Raw genomic sequence first — 24027 nt, 5'->3', positions numbered from 1 at the left:
TTTGTAAAATGATAATACTGGAAAAAAAAACGTGATGAAGTATAAGTGAGACCCCATCTGTTTGTGAAATAAGGATATGAACACATAATGGAAAATGGCTCATTGATCTATTTTGGGTGACCGATGCCCTGCCTTTATTATTATATTTGTATTTTCTATTCAAACTAAGAGTCCTGTCAGCTCATGCTGTTGCTTAAAATTTCTTAAAATGCCATGTTTGTTTGTGAAAAGTGTTAAGAAATGTGATGTTCATATAATTGTAGGTTACAACTCCGCTTGAGATTATGAAGCTTATAAATTTCTTAAAACGCTTAGAGCATTGATCCGTGGGTTGCTTGTTGTGAAATTGTGAGAAACTTCACATGAAATAGGATTGATTTAATTGCTTTAAACAGGAATAAGAATATATAGAAACAAGCATTGACAAAGTTAGTAGGTCTTGCCTTTCTAATGACTGCACCCCAAAATTAGGAAGGCCGGCAATTAGAGATCCTAATTATTGTATGCCACCTTAGGATTCTTCATTACGGTACACAGAAGGCTGAGGGCATAGTAGAGCTACTGACAGAGAATCCCCTCAGCCAAGATGTGTCTGTACTGCTGATATATGCCTTAATTCTGACTGCAGAAGAACTGCACCTGAGACTGGCAAGTAATCTCCAAAATGGATGGCCAGGGCTCTAAATCAAGAAAGATTGTGCTGGAAAATATATATATATATATATATATATATATATATATATATACTCTGAAAAAAAACAAAAGTCACAGCAACGTTATAGTTCGGATATGGAATAAAAAAACCTTAGAAATTAATTGAATAAAATCAAAGGTTACAGGGATGTTATAGTTAGACTCAGGTTTTACTTGTACAAACCCAGTGAAATTCATCAGTTCTAGTTAGCTGAGCTAACTATAACTTGTGCCCCCCTGTGCCCCCCTCCTCCAGAATGCATTGCTTATGACCTCACATATTACATAACTCATGACATGGTCACTAAAAGCATGCTTTCTGGACCAACATCTAGCTTTCTGCCAAATTTGGTGTAATATCGTTCAGCGGTTCAAGCTGTAGTCCTGTTCAAAAAATGAAAAATCCCCATAGACCTTTTGGACCCTCTTTTTTTTCTCGAGCCACTCCCCTTCCCCCCCCCCCCCCCCCCCCCCCCATATCCCCCCTTGAAAGATCACCCTGAAACTTTCAATACCGCAGCTGAACCAACAAGCATTTGCAATGCAATAGGTCTCGCATTTATAAGAGTTTGAGCTATTGGCATTGTAAAATTACAATGCCTTTTATTTATGTTTTGGTTTTAAAACAAATAAAAGGCATTGTCATTTACAATGTCAGTAGCATAAACTCGCATAAAAGCAGGGTGTGGCGTGCGGCAGGGTGTGGCGTGCGGCAGTGTGTGGCGTGCGGCAGTGTTTCGTGTAGCAGTGTGAGGCATGCAGCACTGGCGTGCAGCAGTGTGCGGCGTGCAGCAGTGTCGTGCAGCATGCAGCAGTGAGTAATGCAGCAGCGTGCAGCAGTGTGTGGCGTGCAGCGGCGTGTGGCAGTGTGCGGCGTGTGGCAGTGTGCGGCGTGTGGCAGTGTGCGGCGTGCAGCAGTGCGGCGGCAGTGTGCGGCATGCAGCAGTGTGCGGCGTGCAGCAGTGTGTGCCGTGGTTTGTAAACAACAAGAAAGCGGACATCAATGGAAGGGTGGGAGGGAACGAGCATATGGGGTGTGAGTTATAACGAAAGTTAATTGTTGTTAGAGGTGATGCAGGAAGTGAGGCCGAGCGCGCGCTGGCGAAAGCAGTCTGCTGCTTTCAAGTCAGATGCCAGCTTCGCGCTTGAATGCCTCACATGCACTGGCCATAAACCGCATTCCTAAGGTCTTGTGCCCCTTACTAAATCTCTCTGAATGCGTGAGGCGGCGCACGCGTAGGAAGTAGCTGGTGGCAAATGGAATGCGCGTGGTTGTGCGCGTAACCGGCACCCGATCCGCCTGGGAAGCCTTTGGGAGCATTTTCTGAAGCCCCTACATAAGTCTTGCTGAGCGATCGCTTACGCGATAGCCAGGCGAGACCTAAAAAGGGGACATTTTTGAAAACATTGTGAAGATTCGCCAAGCAGCGCCAAAGATATTGGCAAAATAAAAAATGCTTTTCCTATATAAATTTTGCTCTTCACTATAACTACCCACTGGCCATCACCAGTAGGTAATGTTAGATGGATATATCTATCTCTATCCTTGGTTGTCTATAGAAAACAACACCGGATTGAGCAATGGTAGAAGGATAAATGGACAAAATATAAGGGGAGACACAACTGGTAATTTTTCAATGACCTAGGGTTTACTTCCTATACAAACCTGCTTGCTCCGAAAAATGGTCCATTATGCTGATCATCATTCTGTGCTATGCTGCTGCCCAGTCTGGCTTTGTGTGTGCATATGCGTCTCTCACTATACACTTTACAAAGCAGCTCACATATCCTTCTATGTGGAAAAAGCGCAGCATAATGTTGCTTTAGGGCGTGCCATGATGGCCCATGGGCCTCATGTTGGACAAGTATGGTCTAGCATGTGTACTAACAAGTGCAAGTAAATGTTGAAAAGTAGTGGTGCGCATGAGAATCCCTGTGGGACACCACATGCTGGTCTTTGTACTGATGCTTCTGTTCAGATTTGTAGTTACTGGTTCCGTTAAGAATGAAGAATCAATGGTTTGTAAAACTATGCCAGATAACATACTCCCTCATTGACTCTTCAAAGGGATCCTGTGGTCAGCAGTATCAAATGGTATGTAGAGAATGAATACAAACATTTTCCTCCCCCAAAAAAGTCTAGCATCATTTGTCTGAGTTAATTAAAGACTGTTCATAAGAGTTGCGGGAAGACTTGCATCTAAAGAGTTGCATTAATCCATACTGGACGTAATCACTGCCTGTATAGTCCTATGTTGTTCCAAAGGCAGGAAAAGCAGAATCTTACACAGGAAGTGTAGAAAATAAAACATGTTTTGTTTTGAGTCTAAAAATAGAACTTGCTATTGAAAATTACCCCAAGACTTTTAACCTAATCAACAGAAATAGCAGGTTATCCTAGCTCATCAGGCCAGCAACCAGAAGACCATGTGGAGACCGAACAACAAAGAATCAACTCATGTTTTATCTCCTTTAAATTTTAGAGACTTTGCCAACATCAGTAAGGCAGCAGGAGGAGCAAAGTCAGCGGTAACCCTCTAGGACAGCACCGGATTATCAATTACCCCTTGTATTAGTTGGTGACAAATTCAAATTCACCCTGTGTGTGCGCTCTTGAGTAGTACCCGCTAACACAATACCTCCCCAAATACTGGGGCAAAATGAGACATAAACAGCAAAAGGCGCACCACATCCACAAATTTAAATAATATCAAATTAGTCCATGTACATGAGATATTTTCTTTTTCAAATTGATCTTCTTTATTATTCATTTGTTAAAATGACATTTAAGAACAGCCAAAGCAGCCGACGCGTTTCGTCCAACTTGGGACTTCTTCAGGGCGTAAGAGACCATGCATCTGTTTGTGTAATTTTGTCTTGAAATTTCTAGAACGTCATTCAAAATCAATTCATGATATAAAGAATGTGTTCAATAGGATAACGGTCTAAAGTAAGGCAGCCTCTGGATGTCTGCATGGCGATATCTGTATTACACAAGTCGAGACCAAGCATGCATAGTGGGCAATTTAGTGTTATTTCTTCATCTCAAAATCCAACATCCGTATTTAATTTAATTTTGACGGTTCTTTCATGGAAAAATCATTTGCACCATAAGTGGGAAGTACTGCATTCCTTTGGGCCATTCACACTGTACACTTACTTGTTAATAACGTTTTTCAATTACTTGACGTCTTTGTGGAATGGGCTGACCCGCCCAAACTTCTGAGGGGCCCATTAGCCAAAGAGGACCTGGTGGCAACAATAAAGGGCATTCGTAGGGGCAGGTGCTGCGAAGTGGACCTATACCATAAATTACACAGTATGCTCTCAGACATCTTGAAGTCTTTAGAGGCACAAAATACTACAATATTTTATGTTGGAAAGTGCCCCTTTTTGACATGGACACCCACACTTTTTGCCTTGTATCTGATGCAGTTTTGCCAGAAGTGCACTGGGTTTCTGCTACCCAGGTCCGCAGTGCCAGATCTCTTTCCCTAAAACTGTTTCCACAATTGGCAATACCTTTAGCACCTCTTGTAAGTCCCTCGTAAATGGTACCTCTGATACCTAGGACAAGGAGGCTAAAGAGGGTCCCTAAGGGCTGCAGCATGTATTGTGCCACTGTGAGGGGCACTTTGGCACCAACATGCAAACTGCCATTGCAGGTTGCTTGCCTTGGTGCAGAAAAAGTGCCTTGGTGCAGAGAAAAGTGAAGATACGAATGGCACACCTCCTGTATGCCATGCCTCTAGTACCACATGTAATATAGTTGTGACCCCTGCAGTAGGCCTTACAGCCCTAAGGCAAGGTGCACTGTATTACATGTGTGGACATCTCTGCATGAGCAGATATGCCCCTGCGATGTCTAAGTCGATTCTTAAATATTGCAAGTGAACAGAAAAGCCATTTTGAGACCATGTGCTGGACACTGGTGTTTACGAATTACCCAGCAACAAAATGGCTTCACTCAACCTAGTCTGCAGGCTGACTGGTGTACACCAGCCTGCCACCACAGACCGGTTTCTGACCCCCTGCAGGTGAGAGCCTGCACTCCCTGAGGACAGAAACTGTGCTTGCTCCAGCCGGAGGTGTTGTCACCTACTACAAGGAGAATGGCTCAGCGATCAGCATATCCAGTCAGGAGGCTCCAAAGGCCTCTGCCGCCTTTGATACACAACACAAGGTTTTCCAGGACAGTGGCAATGCCGCCCCCTGTCCTGGGCCAATATTGGCACCCTGACAGGCGTGGGAAAATTAGCTAGTTATTAGGCGTGTTCCCCTCTCAGACTAGTTCCACCCCCTAAGGTTGGCTACCTTATGTGAACATGACTTTTAGGATTCCACCATCTTAGTTTTGGCGGAATTAGGGTCTCTAGGTCAGGGTTATGTCTACTTCCCACACAAAGTGGTCATATAGAGCGTGTAGACACCTTTAAGGTAAGTAGCCTGTTGGCTACTACCTGTCACTCCCTGTAACAGACCTAAAGTGAGTGTTTAGATGGCACCTCTGACACCAGGAGCTTAGATGCGACGGATCATGATGAGAGGGCAAAGAAGAGACGCGAGGAGAGAGAACTGAAGACTTGATATGGACTTTTTGCCCCAAACCTTGCCTCCCCGCACCAGTTTCGACACTCTGGACTTGTCCTGCAACTAACTAGCTCCCAAAAACCCTAGGAGACTGCCAGCCCCTCACAAATGACCACCTAATCTATTGGAGTAGAGGAGCAGTCCGCAGGCACTGAAACGTCTGATCTACCAGGTTGCCGCTACCCGGCCAGCCTGATGCAGCAGCCATCCAGGGAGCGGAACCTGTGCTCCTGAAGCTCAGATCTGCCTCCCCACCAAGTGAGAGGACACCAGGACCGACCAGAGCTGCACAGGGCCAATACAGGGGGTACCGGACCCCTGGCACCAAGCACAGCCTGTGAGAATCCAATCTGGACTCACACTGAACTGAGACCGAGCAGCCATCAAGGAACATCGGCACCACAGAAACCCACTTCCAGAGTGGCCCAGGAGTCCTGATTTTTGCACTCTCAACCGGTGAGACCAACAACCGCAAGGCTCCAGGACGCATAGAGCCAAGCCAACCTTTCCATTCTACACTGAGCACCCCAGTCCGGCTACCAATTAACCGGCTGTGCCACCTTGTCCCCCGGACCCTTGTAATCGAGCCCCCTATTGGGAGCTCCTGAACTTGTCCCCAATTTGCCCCCCCCCCCCCACCCCCTGCAGCCTGTTTCTAGGTGACCCCCCTTCTTCATAGCAGCATAGCACACACAGCTACCAACTCGACCAGCACCTCTGCACCCGGTCGCCCCAGGGCAGGTAATGAGTAACTGCTGGTGGTACTTTGAACCTTGGCCCCCTACAACCCTAAGTCCCGAAGGTGGCCTCCAGAAACTGATTGCAAATAACTGTATGCAACATATGCCTTTTCTTCAGCATTGAAGCATTGCTGTGTAAAGAGGCACTGAATTGAACTATTTGCTTACCTGTAAAAATTAATAAATGTAAAATTACTTACTTGATAACGAAGGTCTTGGTATCAAACTATATATAAAAATATGATGTATCTTTCTAAATTAGTCTGATTTATTAAGTCTCTCTCATTCATTGATGCTGTAAGTACATCAAATGCTTAGCACTACCCTCTGATAAGCCTAAACTGCTCGCCGACACTACCACAAAAGAGAGCATTTAGTGTTATAATGTTTGCCTCTGTAAACCAATAAGGGTTTCCTGGGCTCTTTAAACAGTGTGCCTTGTTTTTTGGTCCAGTATATAAAGAGCCACCTTCCTACATTTTCCACACTGAGGGTCGCTGTAATCACAATGGTTTCGAAATCGGCCTGGAAGAGGAGCTAGACGGAATGCGGATCATACTGTAAAGATATTAAGTATGGGCTTTTCAAACAGTTTGGTGAAGGTGTTGGATACCTTGATACATTGCGGCTAGGTATAGAAAAAAACATTCAATACAAGGGTTGATTTACATGTTATGAGTTTGCAAGAAGATGAGATTTGTCATTGATTTTGTTGGCTTGATGCAATTATTGTGCAGTGAGCCAACGGCAAGGTGGAAAAGGCGATTGGTAATAACAAAATATTGGTTGTTTGAGAGGAGACAAGACAAGGTTGCCTTCTCTCTTCTCAATTGTTTGCATTGAATGCATGCTGAGGGCAATACATTAGGGTTTGGGGATCACCGTAAGATTGACCACCCACAGTGTACATGTACTCATGCAACACACTAACATACTTGCGAGGTCAGAGCACTTTGTGACTGTTTTGGTGCGATTTGGGATAGTACCCCGATTATACAACAGCAGAGATAAGAGGGTATTGTTCCTCCTAGGGAAGGTACAGGGAAGGGGGGGGGGCTCATTAAGATCTCGTATGACAAATACCCGAAAGTGAGGATACAGTGGAAAGTAGAGCGTTTTCAGATATCTGGAAACACAATTCTCACACAGTGTGGGTAAACCGTACGTGTACATTGACAGGCTTGAAAGGTTCAGTGCAATTCTGAAACACTCTTACGGGGAAGGTATCGCTTGCAGCAGTGGTCTTTCTGCTGAGATGCTTACCTGCAATTCTGAACTTGATGTCGCCCCTGCTGGTGAGGACATCCAGGGAGTTCGACACATTGCTTATCTCTCTTATACGGTCAGGGAAGTGCAGCATGCTCAAATTGGAGACACTGCAGCTTGGGAGGAGAAAGAGCCTGGGTTTTCAAGGTTTTGAAGTATATTAAATAGCTGCACAGCTTTAACATGCGGTTAGAGACTGAGGTGAATTTAGTGAGCCAGCTACTGTAGAGAACACAGGCCACACTTGGAGAACTGCTCATAGTAGGATGCAGTGTACCAGCACCATTCCCTTGCATAATTTTGCAGGTGGAAGAACATGAGAGAGAGAGAGAGAACGGTAAGGTATAAACCTATGGAGGTTACAACCATTCGAGTGGATCTGCAAAAATTTGGCAGTGGCAGGAGGTTGGACCAAAGAGGTCTTTTATCACGATGTAATTTCCTCACATTTGCTGAAACACAGGAAAGCCTTGGTGTGAGATCTGGGCAATTCTCAATAAGTTAAGTGAACACAAGCAGTGAAGGAGATGTGGACTAAGTTGCTGGATGCCTCACAGGTGACAGGCGCACTAGTAACCCTAAAATAGACACACTGGCAGTGTGGGCTCAGAACAAGGACGCAGTGGTGTATAATCAAGACAGTTCTATTATCGCACCTCAATGCTCAACGTTATGATGTCCCACTGCCCCTGGACCACGTTAATACAACTTTGGAAGAAAAGAAGCGTGTCAAAATCAATCTGTAATTTTTCTTTCATAGATTCCAAGAATAGTAATTTCATTCCATAACTCATATAAGTCCCCCCTCAAAAATAGTCACTTCTGAGTCTTGTGTTTCTTTTTTTGGATCCAAATTTTTATTCAATCAATGCTTTTCATCAGAACCAGTCGGCACACTCCAGCCAATGCGTTTCGTCCATAAGGACATCATCGGGGTTCAAGATCAAGTCAGAAGACTATTCTTTCTTCAGCTATGTATGTCAGTGTGCAGCACAATTCAAGTTAATGCATGGCCTCCTGTTCTCATTGTTCTTGTGCTGTAAATCCACACAACTTGTCCGTCAAGACCTCGTGACTACAGCTCATCTAGTCTCCTTTTGACTTAATCGTGATCTTGAGCCCTGATGATTTCCTTATGGACGAAACGTGTTGGCTGGGCTGCGCTGACTGCTTCTGATGAAAAGCATTGATTAAATAAAAATTTGGATACAAAAAAAGAAACACAAGACTCCGAGTCGAGTGGGGAGTTATGGAGTGAAAATTACTATTCTTGGAATCTTGGAAAGAAAAATTACAGATTGATTTTGACACGCTCCTTTTCCTCTAAGGTTGGACTTTGCACTAGTAACCCTGTTGACTTAAGCACAATGAGGGGTGTTGGTGTCTAATTTGTAGGGTACTGAACGCTGACAACGGTAGTGGCCTTCTAAGTCAGAACCCATTGGGAGGCAGACTGCCCAGATCCATTCACAGATAAAGAGTAGGAGGCTGCATATTCACAAGTTAAGAGAATCTCAAGCAATGCCCAGGTCATGTTAGTCCAGTTTAATTACATTCATAGAACTTTATTGTCGTTCCCCCCCCCCCCCCCCCCTCCTGTAAATTTGGGAGGTGGAGCGAGATCTGCACACCTGAGGTGAAGGGCAGCAGAGGCAAACTTCCATATGGTATAGGCCTATCAAGTAGTCCAAAGAATTTGGCTAGGGGTGATGAACAGATTGCACCCAATAACGGGTGGGTGGTATAGCCACACTTGATGATTAAACAGTGCCTTCTGAGGGGTAGGTGGGGGGGTCCCAAAACGCAGTAAATACATTTGAAGTGTTAGGGTCATTGCTTGTTAAACCACGCAAAGCAGTACGTTGACTAAGGTCACCCGGACCACAAGCGCCTCGGCGAGTGGTATATTGAATGGACAGTAGCTGAGGAGGGATCAATGAAGCTGACAAGAAATGATGAAAGGCGAGTGGAGGATCAGGGAGAATTGATTGCAATGAAACACAAGTTGTCATATCCTCTGATAGCAGACCACATTGAGAGGGTCCACTAGCAGTAGCAAGCTTTACGGAATACAGGGGAAGGGGTGTCAGAAACCAAATAGAAGTGCTCTCTAGTAAGGGACTGTTTATACTGATATTAGGGAGCTAATCGAGTGGATTTCTGGACCCATTGCCTACACGACTAAGAATAAAGAAATGTGTTAGCCCAGATGGTTGGGAAATCTGTTCAAGAACACAAATACTGCTGTGGACACAATTGCACATTGCAAACCTAGGAGACTCTTTTTGTGAAATGTGAATTGTTTTTTGACTAAAACAGAAAATTAAAAAAAGTTTTTTTTAATTAACCAGATGCAGAGAAAGAAGGGGGAGCCGGCACGGTTGATGATGTGACAAAACAGCTGGAGAAGCAGGCCTTGGAGGATAAGGAAAAAGATGACGATGATGAAGGCAAGTGCTGAGTAAATGTTTTGTTGAAAACCAAGAGAAGCATGCTGTACAACATGTGCATATTTTTATATTGTAAGGCACTGACTCTATATATACCGCACCAAAGTGAGGTACAGTGTGTATGGAGTCCAAGGGTCTTCAGAGGTTTGGCAGAGGTTAACGTTAGATAGAACCTTACTCTCTAAAGTGGTAGCTTGGTCGAGCAGTAAGGCAGTATCAGAGGACAGTGTTAAGCATTTGATGTAAACAGTCAGCAAATGAATTAACACACCCAAGAACTGAACTCTAGGCCAATTGTTTGTATAAAAAATATACTGTTTTATTTTTGGAACCAAGCAAGCTTGGTACAGGTAAGCATAAAAATACTTTTCAGTAGTAAACTACTTGTATGAACACAGTTCAAAATTGCAGTGTAACTTGTACTGGTTTTGGTTACAGTTTTAAGTAAGCAGTTTGCACCTCATTGCAGGTATAGTACATTCAAATAAATGAGCTTTTTAAGGAAAATGCAGTTAGTTACTTTTCAGATTACTTTTACTAAAGCAGGGTTGGATCCTAGATTCAGCCCTGTGACATATCCTGAGAACAGGTGAGTAAATGCGTTTTAGTTAGAGGTACAATTTTTAAAGAATATTATTGCATTTCAAAAGTTGACACAATAGGAGGAAATTCACTTAGCAGGTAAGTTATGTTAACGATACTTTTTCTTACTCAGTGCTTGATACCTAGATTCAGCACTGGGACATTTCCTGAAAACAGTTGAAAAATGCGTTTTGGTTATTCAGCTGATTTTTAAGGAATATTTGTAGTTTTCAAAAGTCGACACGGAGAAAAAGTGTCAATGTTACTCTATGAGGAAAAAGAGGTTATCGGTTTCCAGGTAGGTAATCGGTCTTTTGAGTTAGGGTCCTGGGGTTAGACTCGGGTCTCCCAGGGTCCGTGATGCACTGTTACACCCTCAGCGGCACTCGGGCGGCCGGGTGCACAGTGTTGAGGCCCAATGTTATCCTATGGAGGATAGGGGGACTCCAGTTGGTGGCTGCTGGCAAGCAGGCCACGGGGTTGTGGGAGCAAAGCTCCTAGGGTTTAGCTCAGGGCAAGTTGGGGACCAGGTTAGCACCAAAGGAGCTCCCTCAGCGGCACTATGGCTGCCGGGTGTAGGGTACTGTTTTGAGGTCGGGTGCCCTGTTGATTTCAATGGGGATTCTCCGGGACAAAGAAACCCTGCAGGCTCTGGGACGAGGATCTTCCAGGAGTGACCGCCACTTTCCCTTTGAGGGGTAATTTGGGATGTTGAGGGTTGGTTAGGCACCGCTGGGTTGGGCACTCGGGCCGTGGGGCGTCGAGTGCAGTGGTGCCTTGGGACGTAGCTGAGTTTTATATAGCGCAAACTTGACCCGAATCCAATCAGGTATCAGAGCGCTTTACATAGTACCAGTTACGTTACATGAGGACACACATTCGTTTCAATTTCTTTTTTTTTTTTTTTTATTCGGCACGGGAAGATTAAGTGATTTGCCCAGAATCCCAGGATGTTTTAAAGTCGTTACCGAGACTCAAACCCAGTTCCCCCAGGTCCGAGTTCGAGCGCCCTAACCGTTAGGCCAACTCAGGCTTGAGGCAGGTCAGGGGTCACCAGATATCTGGTCAGGATCGCCGGGGGGGCCTCCTCGTGGTGTTTTTCCACACAAACTCGGGCCGAGTTTGATGGGTACAGAGTGGGCTGGATTCGCAGTTTCTGGCTGGCACCAGAAGCTGTAGTTCAAACACGTCCAGTGTTCACGGGAGAAACAGCTTGGAAAGTGAATGCAAGCAGGTCCTCCGGGGTTTTTGAGGTTGCTGGCCGCTGGACATGCCGGGGTTTTGGGGGAGCAGGTTCGAGGGGAGACAGGTCTGTAGGGCTGGGGCCAAGTCAGTGGGCGTCGTCCTTGTTAGCTCTGCACAGCTTTTCGTCCTTCTTATCTTTTTCTTGTTGTTGCTGGATCTGAGGAAGGAAGGTTCAGGGTGCCCCTGAATACTAAATTTAGGGGCGTTGCAGGTAGGTTAAGGGCAGGGACCAATGGGTCCTTTCCCTGGGGTGGGTACACCCCCTATTCTGCCACTCTCCAGTGGGAGGGCGGCAGGAGCCTGTCCCTGGTTGGCTGGGTCCCCCATCCTCAAGATGGCGGGGACTCTAGGTTGTGCTTCACCTTGCCTCCCCCACCTTAGGGGTGGAGTTGGCAGAGGTGGGCACACCTCTCTTCCTCACTTGTTTTACTCGCCGGTTCTCCCACCCAAAGTGGGGGGTAGAACCAGTGGGGACCAGTTGCTGAATACAAGTGGGCGGGAGAATCCTGGGGGAGGGGACCTAGCACCTCGTCCCAGGATGTGCATTGTTGCAGGCCCTCTAGAGCGGATGGCTCTCGACCCAGTGCTCCAGCAACCTGTCTGGTGGGTGGCAGCCTAAGCAGCCACTCAGTCAGGACACTGGTTGTGGGTCGAGTTCAGGGGGCATTTCTAAAATGCCCTCTGTCATGCGTTTTACATTGAAACCCACACTGGCATCAGTGTGGGTACAATGTGCTGGGAGGTTTGATACCAAACTTCCCAGACATCAGTGTATCCATCATGGTACTGTGGAGTTCGCAATGACAAACTCCCAGCACCATATACTCTTTAATGGTACACGCACTTACAATGTCTGAGAATGGACTCAGACACCGTAGGGGCACAGGGCTCATGCCTCTTTGTCCTCACCACTGGCATTGTGTTTCCAGCTAGAGGGGTGACTGACCTAGGCCAGGGCAGTGATTGGTAAGCATGGCACACGGGGATGTGTGCCATGTCGACTCTTCACTTTTGATCTGCACCTGCAAGGCAGTGTTTGTGAAAAGGTACAGGGCCCCTAAGGGTGACACAATTGGTGCTGCAGCCCTTAGAAGCTTTCTCTGGTCACAGTGCCCTGGGTACATGGGGTACCATTTACCAGGGACCTACCTGTAGCCAGAGTTGCCAATTGGGATTTGTTTTGGGGAAAGAACACAGTCCCTGGGGTCCTGATTGGCAGGGCCCCAGAGCACATCAAGTCAAAGAGCATCAGTAGTCTGGCAACAACACAAACAAGCATTTACAATGCAATGCGCTCGGCATTGTTAAAGTTAGAGCTATTGTCACTGCTCATGACATTTTTTTTGTTTGTTTTTATTTTTTAAACATCCCGCCGCAGCGCTGGGGGGGGGTTGGGGAGCAGCGCGGTGGCGCTGTGCTCATGACGGAGCCACTCCATCATGAGCCACGGTTGAGCTGTGCTCATGACGGAGTGGTTCCGTCATGACTCCGCCCACTGCGCTAATCGCCCGCACAGGCGGGGAATCAGCGCAGCGTGGGAGGAGCGGCCGCCAACGGCCGCGGCATGACGGAACCACTCCGTCATGAGCACACGGCGATCGTGGCTCATGACGGAATGATATGGATCGAAACGCCGTCGACACAGTTGTCTACCTTACACATTCTATTCTTTGTATATAACGTACTGTGAAGGTGACAGTATATGTACCAGATGTTTCGCTACTCTATATATTTTTCAGATGGAAACATCCTTGAAATTGCCTGAACGTCTTTCACATGTTGTCCTTACGATATGTAAGTCTTAGGATACAGGCTTGTATCTCACTAAGATTGTACTTGCATTCCCTGGATTATTGTTAAACATTTCAACTTATTAAAGGTGCCTCTGTCCGGCTGGACACTGGCTGCAATATAGTACCAACTTTGGCTATATTCATTGTATTACTTATCTTTCTGCTTTCAGGGACCATTGTTTCCTGTAATATATAACCTCCCAAGGTCCCTGTCTAATTCCTTGTGTTTTTTCACACGGTGAAATCAGGTTGGTAATTTTATTTACCCCGATAATTTGCCAAACTCTTGGGCCTTGAAAAACAATGTGGGTGGAGCGTCTAATTGGCCTTTGCACTGCAGCTGTATTGTCCTGCTGCCACGCGCACCCCCTCGTGCCGCTGCAATCCGTGTAATGCGAGGGATAGCTCCGCTGTTCAGTTATGTGCAATCCGTGTAATGCGAGGGATTGCTCCGCTGTCCCGTTGTGTGCAATCCGTGTAATGTGAGGGATAGCTCTGCTGCGCGAGTCTATGAACATCTCTGCACTCTCTCCTGTTAGGCGTAAAAACCCGTGTTTTTAAAAATTTTATTTTGCATCTTTTATATAGCGCGAACTCGACCCGAAGGTATTGGAGCGCTGTACATGAGCAGCGTATTTACATTACACATTCATGCACCGGGAGATTAAGTGATTTGCCCAGAATCACAGGATGTGGACGCGACCTCGAGGCTCGAACCCTGGTTTCCAGCACCAAAGTCGGCAGCGCAGCCGACGGACCACATCCTCTCCCCATTTCCACAGTTACCCTGGGGGTAATTGTACTGCTCAAGGCCTCCATCTAAGCCTGGGGTGGGCGCTTCTGTTCCTGCCGTCTGTCTGAGAGATATCTCTGCTGTTGCATCTGGTGAGATCCGCTTGGGTAATGCCCCCTGTTGCTCGGGTACAGCGCATTTCACTTTTGTGCAGGGTCACACGTTGTGTCACCTTCAGCACGCTGCCTTCCTGGTAACTGTAGATCCAGTTCTGCGCGGCGAGAAGGACACACGTTGTGTAAATGTGCAAAGTGTGACCCACGTGCGGGTTGTGCAGTGAATCCGTGTCTCCGCTGCTTCCCGTGGGCATCGGGCCAGTCACCTGGTCTCGCGTCCCGAGCCGTGGAGAGCGCCTAGAGGTGCGGTGCTATGCGAGGCGCTGTACAAGACACAAGAAACACCCGTGCATTAATAACCGTAATCCTAATATCTTATAATGTCACCTCGCCTCTACAGGCTGAGCCCAGCAACGCCTGTCAATCACCCTAAAGAGATTGAATGCAAGGGAAACTTCATGTATGACACACCCGGAGCAGAACAACCAAAGGAAATACAAGAAACCACACCCTGCAACTCGCACACGGTGCAGAGCCGACACACCAGCGAAGCATCTTCCTGTTTTCCTGTCTCCATTGGGATACTCACAAAAAAGCCCTTTGGTGTACAGAGTAATACCCCGGCATGGCTGAAGTAGTGCAGCAGCAAATCGAGGACCAAGCTAGAGCAGCTGGAGAGAGTCGGTCTTTTTACGAACAAGGAGATCAGGTGAGGGAGCAACTAAGTATTGGAAATTAACAAATGCGTCCGGACGCCGGGACACCACCGCCTTTCTCCGAGGTGAAGCAGAAATGCCTCGGAGAAACGCAGTGGCGTTTTCGGATTCGGGGGCGTGTTTCTTTTTCTCTCCTCTTGCCATTGGCTGGAGGAGAGAAAAACACGCCCAGCTAAAAGCAACGAAAAAACACGCCCCCGAATCCGAAAAGGACTGGGCCTGTTCGGAGTGACAAACCTCTTCTCCAATGGCTGGCCAGCATTTAAAAGGCCAGCCAATGGAGAAGAGGGGCGGGTTCAAGCCCCTCTTCTCTAAGTCATTAAATCTCGCGAGCGAGACTGCGCAAGCGCAGCCTTCGCTAGCCGAGACCTAAAAAGGGGGGGTGGGGGGGGGGGGGGGGTTTACTGCAACAGAAACCCACTTTCTCACATATATGCATGCTTTTATTTTTTATATCATATATATCTATATCTTTTTTTTTTTTTTAGGTCTTTATGAATATTTTCAACTAGCTCTCCTGTGTGAAGGAGGGCTATTGCTGTTTTATGCTTCATGTTGCTTGCGCTTGTGATAGCGACTTTCCTGGATGAGAAACCGTGGTGGTGTTGTCACTGTGTGATGAGACTTAAAGATTTTACCTTAGGCTCGTTTTGTGAAATAATTCTCAACTATTTGGAACAGTCTTAGTCGTAATTAATTTTTACAAAAGTCCTCTGTCCACCTCATGCTAAGAAGTCATTTTGGAATATTTTTACAATGCTGTCTAATGCTATCAACAAAAGAAAAATTAAACAAATTCTGACTTAAACAGTTTTGTACGGCACCAATTTCGATTTTTCTAATTCATAATTTAAGGCCATAATTTTATGCAATGTGTGGTGACTTCTAAGCATGTCAATATTCAAAAGTCACATGTTTATTATTATTATTCCATGATAAAAAGCATGTTTCTTTGCAAAGAGGTCGAATTCCAATGTATGGCTGATAGCCAAGGACACTCACTTTGCACCCCCCCCCCCCATCTTGCATTATATGTTCCATTAACACTAGAGTCCCACACCACTAAAGTGTCCTTTGTGCACATTGAATATTTAGCTGTGAAATTGCCTGCTGAGAAAATTCCATTTGCTTTATTAGAAATGCATATTTGTAATATTTGAAAAGTTCGTAGAAAAATAGTTTGCTCTAAAAAATATAGCATGATGGGAGAAATCTCAGATCAATACCAGCATTTTTTTGGAAGTTGCCATTGTACCATCTCATGCTATTTCCGAAAGTCCTTATTTCATGCTAATGTTTGGATGTTTATTTGCGATAATAGCCATATTTTGGCCAGAATTTCTTTGTTGTAAGTCCTGAAACAGTGTTTTTTAAACTATTTTTTAGTATCTTTCAAATGACAAACAACAAAACACAGATGGTCACCAGCATTAGATAAAGTATAGAATGAGCAATAGCTTTACTCGCTTAGTCAACACATAGGCACTTCCTACCACAACCTGTCCACCCTCCCTTTTCCCTCTCACTTCACCTTATCTTCTTTATAACGTTAAACATGCACTAATTTTACTATAAACTCACCAGCTCTCCCAATTCATTGCCGTCGTCTGAACCGGATTACAGCCAATAATAATTATTCCTCATTTTTAGGTCTCGCGACTAGCATTGCACTGCAAAAGACATTTAGTAGATGAAAAACGGGGATTTGGAGCTGACCTAGGAATGGCACACGCATGAGCGTGTGCCTTTCCTTCTGTTGCACGTTATTGGCCTTTGCGTGCGTGCTTTTTTGAAAGCCAGCGCGCAATAGGCCTAAGGCGGGCGCATTGCTCCGCCCATGGCCTATTGGTGTCTATTAAGCCCTTGGTGCGCGTAATAGACACCAATAGGCCATGTGGTTTCAATTATCGTGCCCAGACACATGGGTCGCAATGGCGCGCGCACCTCTCGTGCGTTCGAGAGCAGCTAGTTTTTTATTGTTATTGTTCATTCCCACCTGCACCGTGCACGATCTGGTGTGAGCATGCCATCACCGCCCCTTTTTAAATCCGGATTATGATTTGCTAAAGGATTTGCTGGACGACAGAGAACAAGTGTATAGAGGGATGTAGAACTGTAAGGTGGATGCCGTCACAAGCACGAGTGCAGTGCTTCAAAAGTGAAGACCGCCGATCGCGATGCTGCTTGCGTGTGGCATAACTTGTTTCCTTGCCTTCCCCCAGCAACAAGGCAAGTATAGGCAAATTCGTGAGCGCGCACACAGGCACGTTCCCCCCTGCCCTCCATCTATCAGTCTGTGCAGGGCACGTGCTGTCTGAGTGGCCTCGTCGGCATAGCTGTCAGCCAGATGGTCTCAAACAGGGTGAGCCCACCAAAGCGCATTGAGACAGATCATGGAGGAATTTTGCTTTTTAAGAGGGTGTATATTGTAGAAATTAGGGTAACACCCGTAAAATGAAGGCGCTGTTGCTTCCTTTCCCATCCATGGCAGGCCTCATTCGTTCTTGTGGCCTTCTGAAGCCCCGGCTCGTATCAGCACACCCTCCCTCTGGAAAATCTTTTGCTGTGCTCTGCCCTCCAGGCCCCTATAGGCTGTCTTGCCTCCATTCTCCTGTCTCACTGGGTGCTAAGCAACTTTGAGAGAGAGAGAGAGAGAGAGAGAAGAGACCCCCCCCCCCCACTCTCTGGTTTAGTTGCACGTTTATTTCATTTTAGGAATTTCATATAGAGCGGTCTTCGTTTGTTCTTTACAAAATGCTTTTTCCTTGTAGCAGGATAATCGCTCGCGTGCACATAGCATGTGATTGTGGTCCAGGGTGTGCCGGAGTCAAGATTACAGAAATAAGGGGAGGAACCGGTGTGAAAAAATTGAATGCGCCCGCACACTGCCTCGCTGGTGTTTTACATAACACCAATTTACTTGGTATTTTTACAGCGGCATATCTATAATCAGTGGCACAGGGAGATAACATATGTATTTGTAAAGCGCACGTTCACCCAAGCGTATCTTAGCTGCTGAATGACAGATATTTATTGTTACTCAACCTAATGTTACTCATTTTATTGACCTCAGTTGAACGAAAGGCCTTCTGAGGTCCCGCAGGGATTCGAACCTGTGACCATGAGGCCAAACGGAGGCACCTACATGGGCTGCACTAGTCCACTAAGCCCGGCACACCATGCTTTTCCAAGAACTATGATGTGCCAAAACGGAGGTTATAACCCAGGATGTAAAGTCAGAAGTTTGGTCACTCTCCCAGGTGGCTACTGGGGATTCCTTCCTTTATGCCCTCTTTTTTTACCTTCTCTCTCTCTCTCCCCAACTATCCTCTTCTTTTGCACACCCAATAGCTTGCTCTATGAAGCCCACTTTTTTCTCTTGCCATTTCCTGCTACTTTTGTTGAACCCTATTAGGCATAATCACCCAAAACCAGTAGTCCTTTCCCTTATTCTGCCCACTCCTGTGATGGAGGCCTTCCTGTTCCTGTGGCCTGAATGGTTTTCACATCTTCTTCACCCATTGCCTCTCTCACCTGTCCATTTACGTGCCCACCACCCTCTGCCATCCAATTCTCCAGTATTTTGTTATGAAGTGGCTCTTCCCATGACTAGTTGCATATCTAATCTCCCTGTCTTATCTGTATCTTCTCTTCCCTTTCCCACTCCTTTTCGATGGCAGCACTCCTCTTCATTCTTGCCATTCTCCCGCATACGCCTGGCTGCCTGCCCCTCTCTTTATCTGTTTGTAATATTATGATTCGACCAGTACTAAATTTGAGCCAGTTGTTTCCTGTGTTCAGCACCAGCACTCAATTGTCAACACCGGCACTAATTACAGTGCATCACATGGTGGCGCTGTCTGTCTAATTTTCAGATGAGCACAACAACAGTTTGTAATACCTTAATATACATTAAAAACGAATAATACCTGCTGATCATTCCGTTCTTATTGCTTTGAGTGACCTGAAATAGTCTGAATTGTCATACATGTAAGAGTGCAATGGTTAGTAGTTATGTCGGTCCTGTCATTGGAAGTGCTGGCAGGTGTAATGGGTGGTGCAAGCTGCAGTGGCCTCTGAGAAAGGCCCCACACTTATGTTTTTAACAAATCAAGCACTGGATTCGAGCCTCCATCTCCCTGGAAACTTCCAACTCCTCGCAGCTGCAGCCACCCTGTCACCTCCCAATTTTCATTTACGAGACAATTGGTACCGCCAGTCTTCCCATGGCCTTGACATCTTCAAGATGAGTGGACACCCAGTGTCAGGATCACGTCTTTCTATAACCGATAAAAAAATCAGCTTTCTCATCAGGAGTCCCTATTGGAACAAATTTCAGATTCAATGTCTGTGCCTACCTTGTTGTTTACTAACACCCGATAACAGTACCCACTACAAATATCGACTAACCACTTGGTTTTCAGCAGGAGGAGGAGGTTTCTTCTCAGGACAAGGCTGCCAAGGACAGTGAAATGCTGTCTTGCTCTCATCTGGACATACACCAGGAAACAGTGTCTTCCAATGGTGACGTGCGTGTTTTATGATGACAGCCACTCTAAAAGGAGCTTCACGACCTCTCCCCTTGCTTCTCAGCAGTGGGTCCTGTGCCTCCAGTATCCTAGAATCTCCATTGTTTGGATTTTCCTCATGTTCAGACCACTGTTTCAGGATTTCTATGGATTCTTCAGGACTTCTTCATTCATTTCCTTCTCTGTCACTTATTACAGTTTATAATTCTGAGCTCCTCCATTCTTGAACTCAGCTCACCGGATAGTCTGTCTTCCTGGAGATTCTATGTATGGCTCCTTTTTTTTGTTCATCAATTATTTTATTGGTAAAATTCAGAGTTATATCTGGCTCCTTAAGTCAAACCATCTTTGTCTTCTTTGATTCCGCAACAGTTATCACGAAGCCCTCTGAAATAGGCTTTGTGGCTTCACATCCTCATTAAGTCCTATGGTGCCTGTTTTAGAGATAGATATAAGCAAAGCAGAGATTTGATCAAGCCCTGCTGCTAGCATCTATGTCAACCTTGACAGATTGTGAAGCAATTTAAGAGTTGTGGGCCACCAGGACCCAGCAGTGAGCAAATTACAAAGCCTTTTAGAACAAGCATTGGCCTAGCCAGTAGGTCTTGCCTTTGGGACCTTATAAGTGTTTAGACATGCAACACTTGATGTTGTTGCACCAAGGATATTGTACTGCATAACTAAATACTTATAAGGTTCCAAAGGCGAGACCTATTGGCTATGCCCATGCTTGTTCTCAGGATGTCCCTGGTCACCTTGCATTTACCCTCCATTTATTCCAACGTTATCCGAGTGAAACAGATTTAGGTAAGAGTGGAAACAGTCTTGAGAGATCTTTGTTTTTAAGAATTAATGGCAATTAAATTCCAAGCTTACCCACCAGACCCCCATCCTCAGCTCTTTAATATTTACATTTTATATGAATGATCCAATTGTTTGAGGCTTGTTGTCTGGCTGATCACTGCTCTGTATGGTATTCATACACAACGTGGCCATCCCCAAACTATGCGAAAAACCATTCATATTAGTGACCTAGTCTAAGAAGTATCAGTTCTAAATGTGTCCTCTGCATGGTAGTTTTTGTGTGGTATCAAGATCATGATGAACCGCAACCCCAAATGCATGCACTTCTGTATTTTACCGTGTTACCTTATTTCCACCAGTTTGCATCTCTCTGTCAACAAAATCAGAATCTTGGTTCGTGATTTCCAAAACTGATATCCCTGTTCTATGGGGATGGCATTTACTGCTGTAATCTGGGTATTGTGGTAATGACCCTACCACTTTACTAATCCTAAAAGGAAATCTTTTGGGAGCTTATGATTCGCCACCTGTGAGGTGGAAAGTAGTGGTGCACCAGGCTAATGCCAATGTGGGTTTATTTGTATATGTCTGTTTAGTATCATTTTGCTATACCCAGGTAGTGCATGTTGTAGTCCATCCCCCATCTTCCACAACTTTGGCCAGACTCCGTGTCCACAAATTGTCTTCAATGCATATCGCTGGTATAAGGGCAAAAAGAAGCGCTTAGACCAGAACCGTACCAAGTCAGGTGGCCAGAGTTTGTGTTTGGAAATAAAATGTTAATCAGTTGTCTCCTTTGAAAGCTAGTTCAGGAATCCGTAAGCCTCCTGAATTTCTTGAAAGATGTTTCCTGACTCCTATCTTTCTCCTTAAATGATTCTACCTATCTTTGCCACCACTACCCAATTCATCTCTCTAGCATGCCTTTGAGGAACAATTTTCTGTAGAGGAGCTTGTTTATTCGTTCAGTGCTCTTTACTAACTGCGTAACTTAAACAATCCTCTTCCTCCATTTCACACCCATGCCATAGGCCTTGGAAGCTGGGGAGTAGGGGTGCTGAAGCACCCCTGAAATATCCATGCTGGAGTTCCGAAGTGCATGAGCAATAAACAGTCATTTAAATATTGTTTTAATCTTGCCACATTTGCTATGCATTCAAAGACGGAGGCCAAATGTTATGCTCTATCTTCCGATGGAGGTGGGTGTTTACTTTTCCTTCTCTGACTGTAAAGTGAACAAGCATTTGCAATTCAATAGGTCTCACATTCCTGGGAGTTTAAGCTATTGACATTGTAAATGACAATGCCTTTTATTTATATGCGTGGATAATTAACACATAAATAAAAGGCATTGTCATGTACAATGCCAATAGCTCAAACTCTTGTAAATGCGATACTTATGCAAAGAAGTATCTGCCATTGTCCCGGGCTGCTTAGAAAGTGAAAGCCCGCATGGCGCCCTGAATGTTGCAGGAAAGCATGTTGTGCGTGCAGAAGGAGAAACTACTTAAAGAAAATAGTACTTACAGACTAAACAAGCATTGGTCTCGCTTTTGGGGCCTTATAAGTATTTAGTTATGCAGCACAATATACTTGGTGCAACAACATTAATCGTTGCATGGCTAAACACTTATAAGGTCACAAAGGCGAGACCTATTGGCTATGCCAATGCTTGTTTTAAATGTTACCTTTGTTACTAAAATTCTCACCTAACAATAATGTTACTTAAACCTTTTGGGTTTTCAGTGAATTTCTTGTATTTAAAAAAAAAAAAAAAAGTATAGTAATATTTTGTTACTATATGCAAAGTCACCCTTCCACAACCGCAGACAGTCAACCTCGCACCACACGCAGCTGAAGGCTGTGTGCAGCGTGGAGTGGGCCACATGGCCAGGCTTTTTTCCTTTTTATTTTTGTGGCATATGTTTTCAATAAACAATAAATAAACTAAAACAGAACAGCTTGTCAAGACCACATGGATTGACTGTGCTAAAGTTTATTTTATTGTTTGTGATGGATCATTGTTTACTGATTTATTTTGCCAGCATACACACGGCAACTTTAAGCATTGGCATTTGTAATTCATGTCACTTCTGCGCTTTTAGAACAAATAAATAACAGCCATCGCATGTTTTCCCAGTCCCAAATCTTTCAGTTTTGCCAGTGCTGTTTTTTTCCCTTCAATTTTGGACTTAGTGGAAAATAGTTCATCCACGCTAATGACGAAGCGTCACGTAAGAGATTAAATGACGCATTAAATTAATTGTCAGTTATCTAAGCGAAACATTGAACACATCTCTTCATATCAGGGAGAATGTGATTTGTGAATAAGTCAAATTTGGCACGCAGGAAAATGGGAGAGACCACAATGACACACTGGACATTCACAAAGCGTCTCGATAGGATCCCTTTTGTTTGTAATTTTTAGCCATTCAACTATTTCACCATGATTGAAAATGTAGAATTTGGCCTTTTTGTTGCAATGCAAAATCAGAGAAGATATATAGTACTAGAATGATGAGTGAGATAAGTATTGTGACCTTTTTTATTGCTTATAAAAAAATCCTGGAAGTCATTTAAAGTTTTCCCAGATCAGTTCAGGGCCCCCGAGTCCGTGGGTAACACATTGGGATGGGTAGCAACAGAAAAATTGGATTTACTGGGATAGTGCACTGGGCAGAAAGAAAGCATGGTGTTTGTTATGGGAGCAGGGGGTATTTTGGTGTAACGGCAGAAGGTGTGAGGAAAATGTGTGGAGGGCAAGGGGTTGATGGGTGCTAACAATTCTGATGAAGTACATTAATAGCTGATTAAAAAGTTTTTAACGGGGCTTGATTGAGACCGAGAGGAATAATAAGCTGCTGTTTGCATGACATGAAGTCAGGCAGCTGCCTTCTACGCCCCTCGGATTAATGCCGCCCCAGGTCTGGGCCCAGCTCGCCCAAGGCCGTCTCTGGGTAACAGTGTAAGCCACGAGAAGTAGCTGCCACCCCGACGACCCTTAATTGTTGCTCATGCTAAAAGCACCACAGTGCTTGTGTTGCGCATGTACCTGTGTTGTCTGTGAATTTTACTGGAGCAAGCTTGTGGTCATTCTTTTGACAGCAGGTCAAGAAGAAACATATCTGCACAACTTTGATCAGTCGCCTTTTTCTCAGAACGAGTCTGTGGAATACATTTAATTGAGGGCTGTTAATTAATGCCCAATCACCTACAGTTCGAAAATCGAGAACAGCCAAGGGGTAGAAGTCAATGTGAGGGTATCCTGGTGCCTGCGAAGAACTGCACGTGCTTCAGAGGATGTGCGTGAGTCAGCAGGAAAGACGCGATGTAAACCCACTGCACCACAGAACACTTTGTGGTCCTCTGACAAGCTGCTGGGAATGGGGCAGAGTTTCCTACAGCCAGTGAGGAGAGGCATGTGGAGGGTCTGCAGCAGCACATCTGGTGCGAGCCACAGGGGGTCTGGGTTGTCAGGGGAGAAGCATTGGACAAGGAGAACTGTCACTTTGAAGCTTGAAGTCAGATGCTGGAATGCGGAGGAGCATCCTGGGAAGACATGAAAAAGACAAGTCTTGACCGAAGGTAAAGCTGTAAATTGTCAAACTTCATTGCCTTCCCTCGCGTCTGTTGACATAATGTACTTAGCAATATTCTTGGCCTCCACCGGCTAAAATGGGGGCTGCGCAAGAGCGATGCTGTATAGAGACAGAGATACATCCAAGAAGGCAATAAACAGGCACACAAAGGGCAGAGAAGGGCAAACGGGG

At 45.3% G+C, this 24027-nt stretch overlaps 1 protein-coding gene across 1 annotated transcript in view; it reads left to right on the top strand.

Annotated features, from left to right (window-relative positions):
* The window catches only part of METAP2 (methionyl aminopeptidase 2), a 163311-nt gene that overhangs the window by 4817 nt on the left and 134467 nt on the right, over positions 1-24027 (top strand). The window contains exon 2 of the mRNA XM_085653380.1: positions 9641-9739. Coding sequence (XP_085509506.1) covers positions 9641-9739 — 99 coding nt within the window. The remainder of the gene's footprint in view (positions 1-9640; positions 9740-24027) is intronic.

This window comes from Triturus cristatus, chromosome 4_1, assembly GCF_964204655.1.
Source record: "Triturus cristatus chromosome 4_1, aTriCri1.1, whole genome shotgun sequence".
Taxonomy (NCBI): Eukaryota; Metazoa; Chordata; class Amphibia; order Caudata; family Salamandridae; genus Triturus; species Triturus cristatus.
This window is presented reverse-complemented; position numbering and strand designations above follow the sequence as displayed.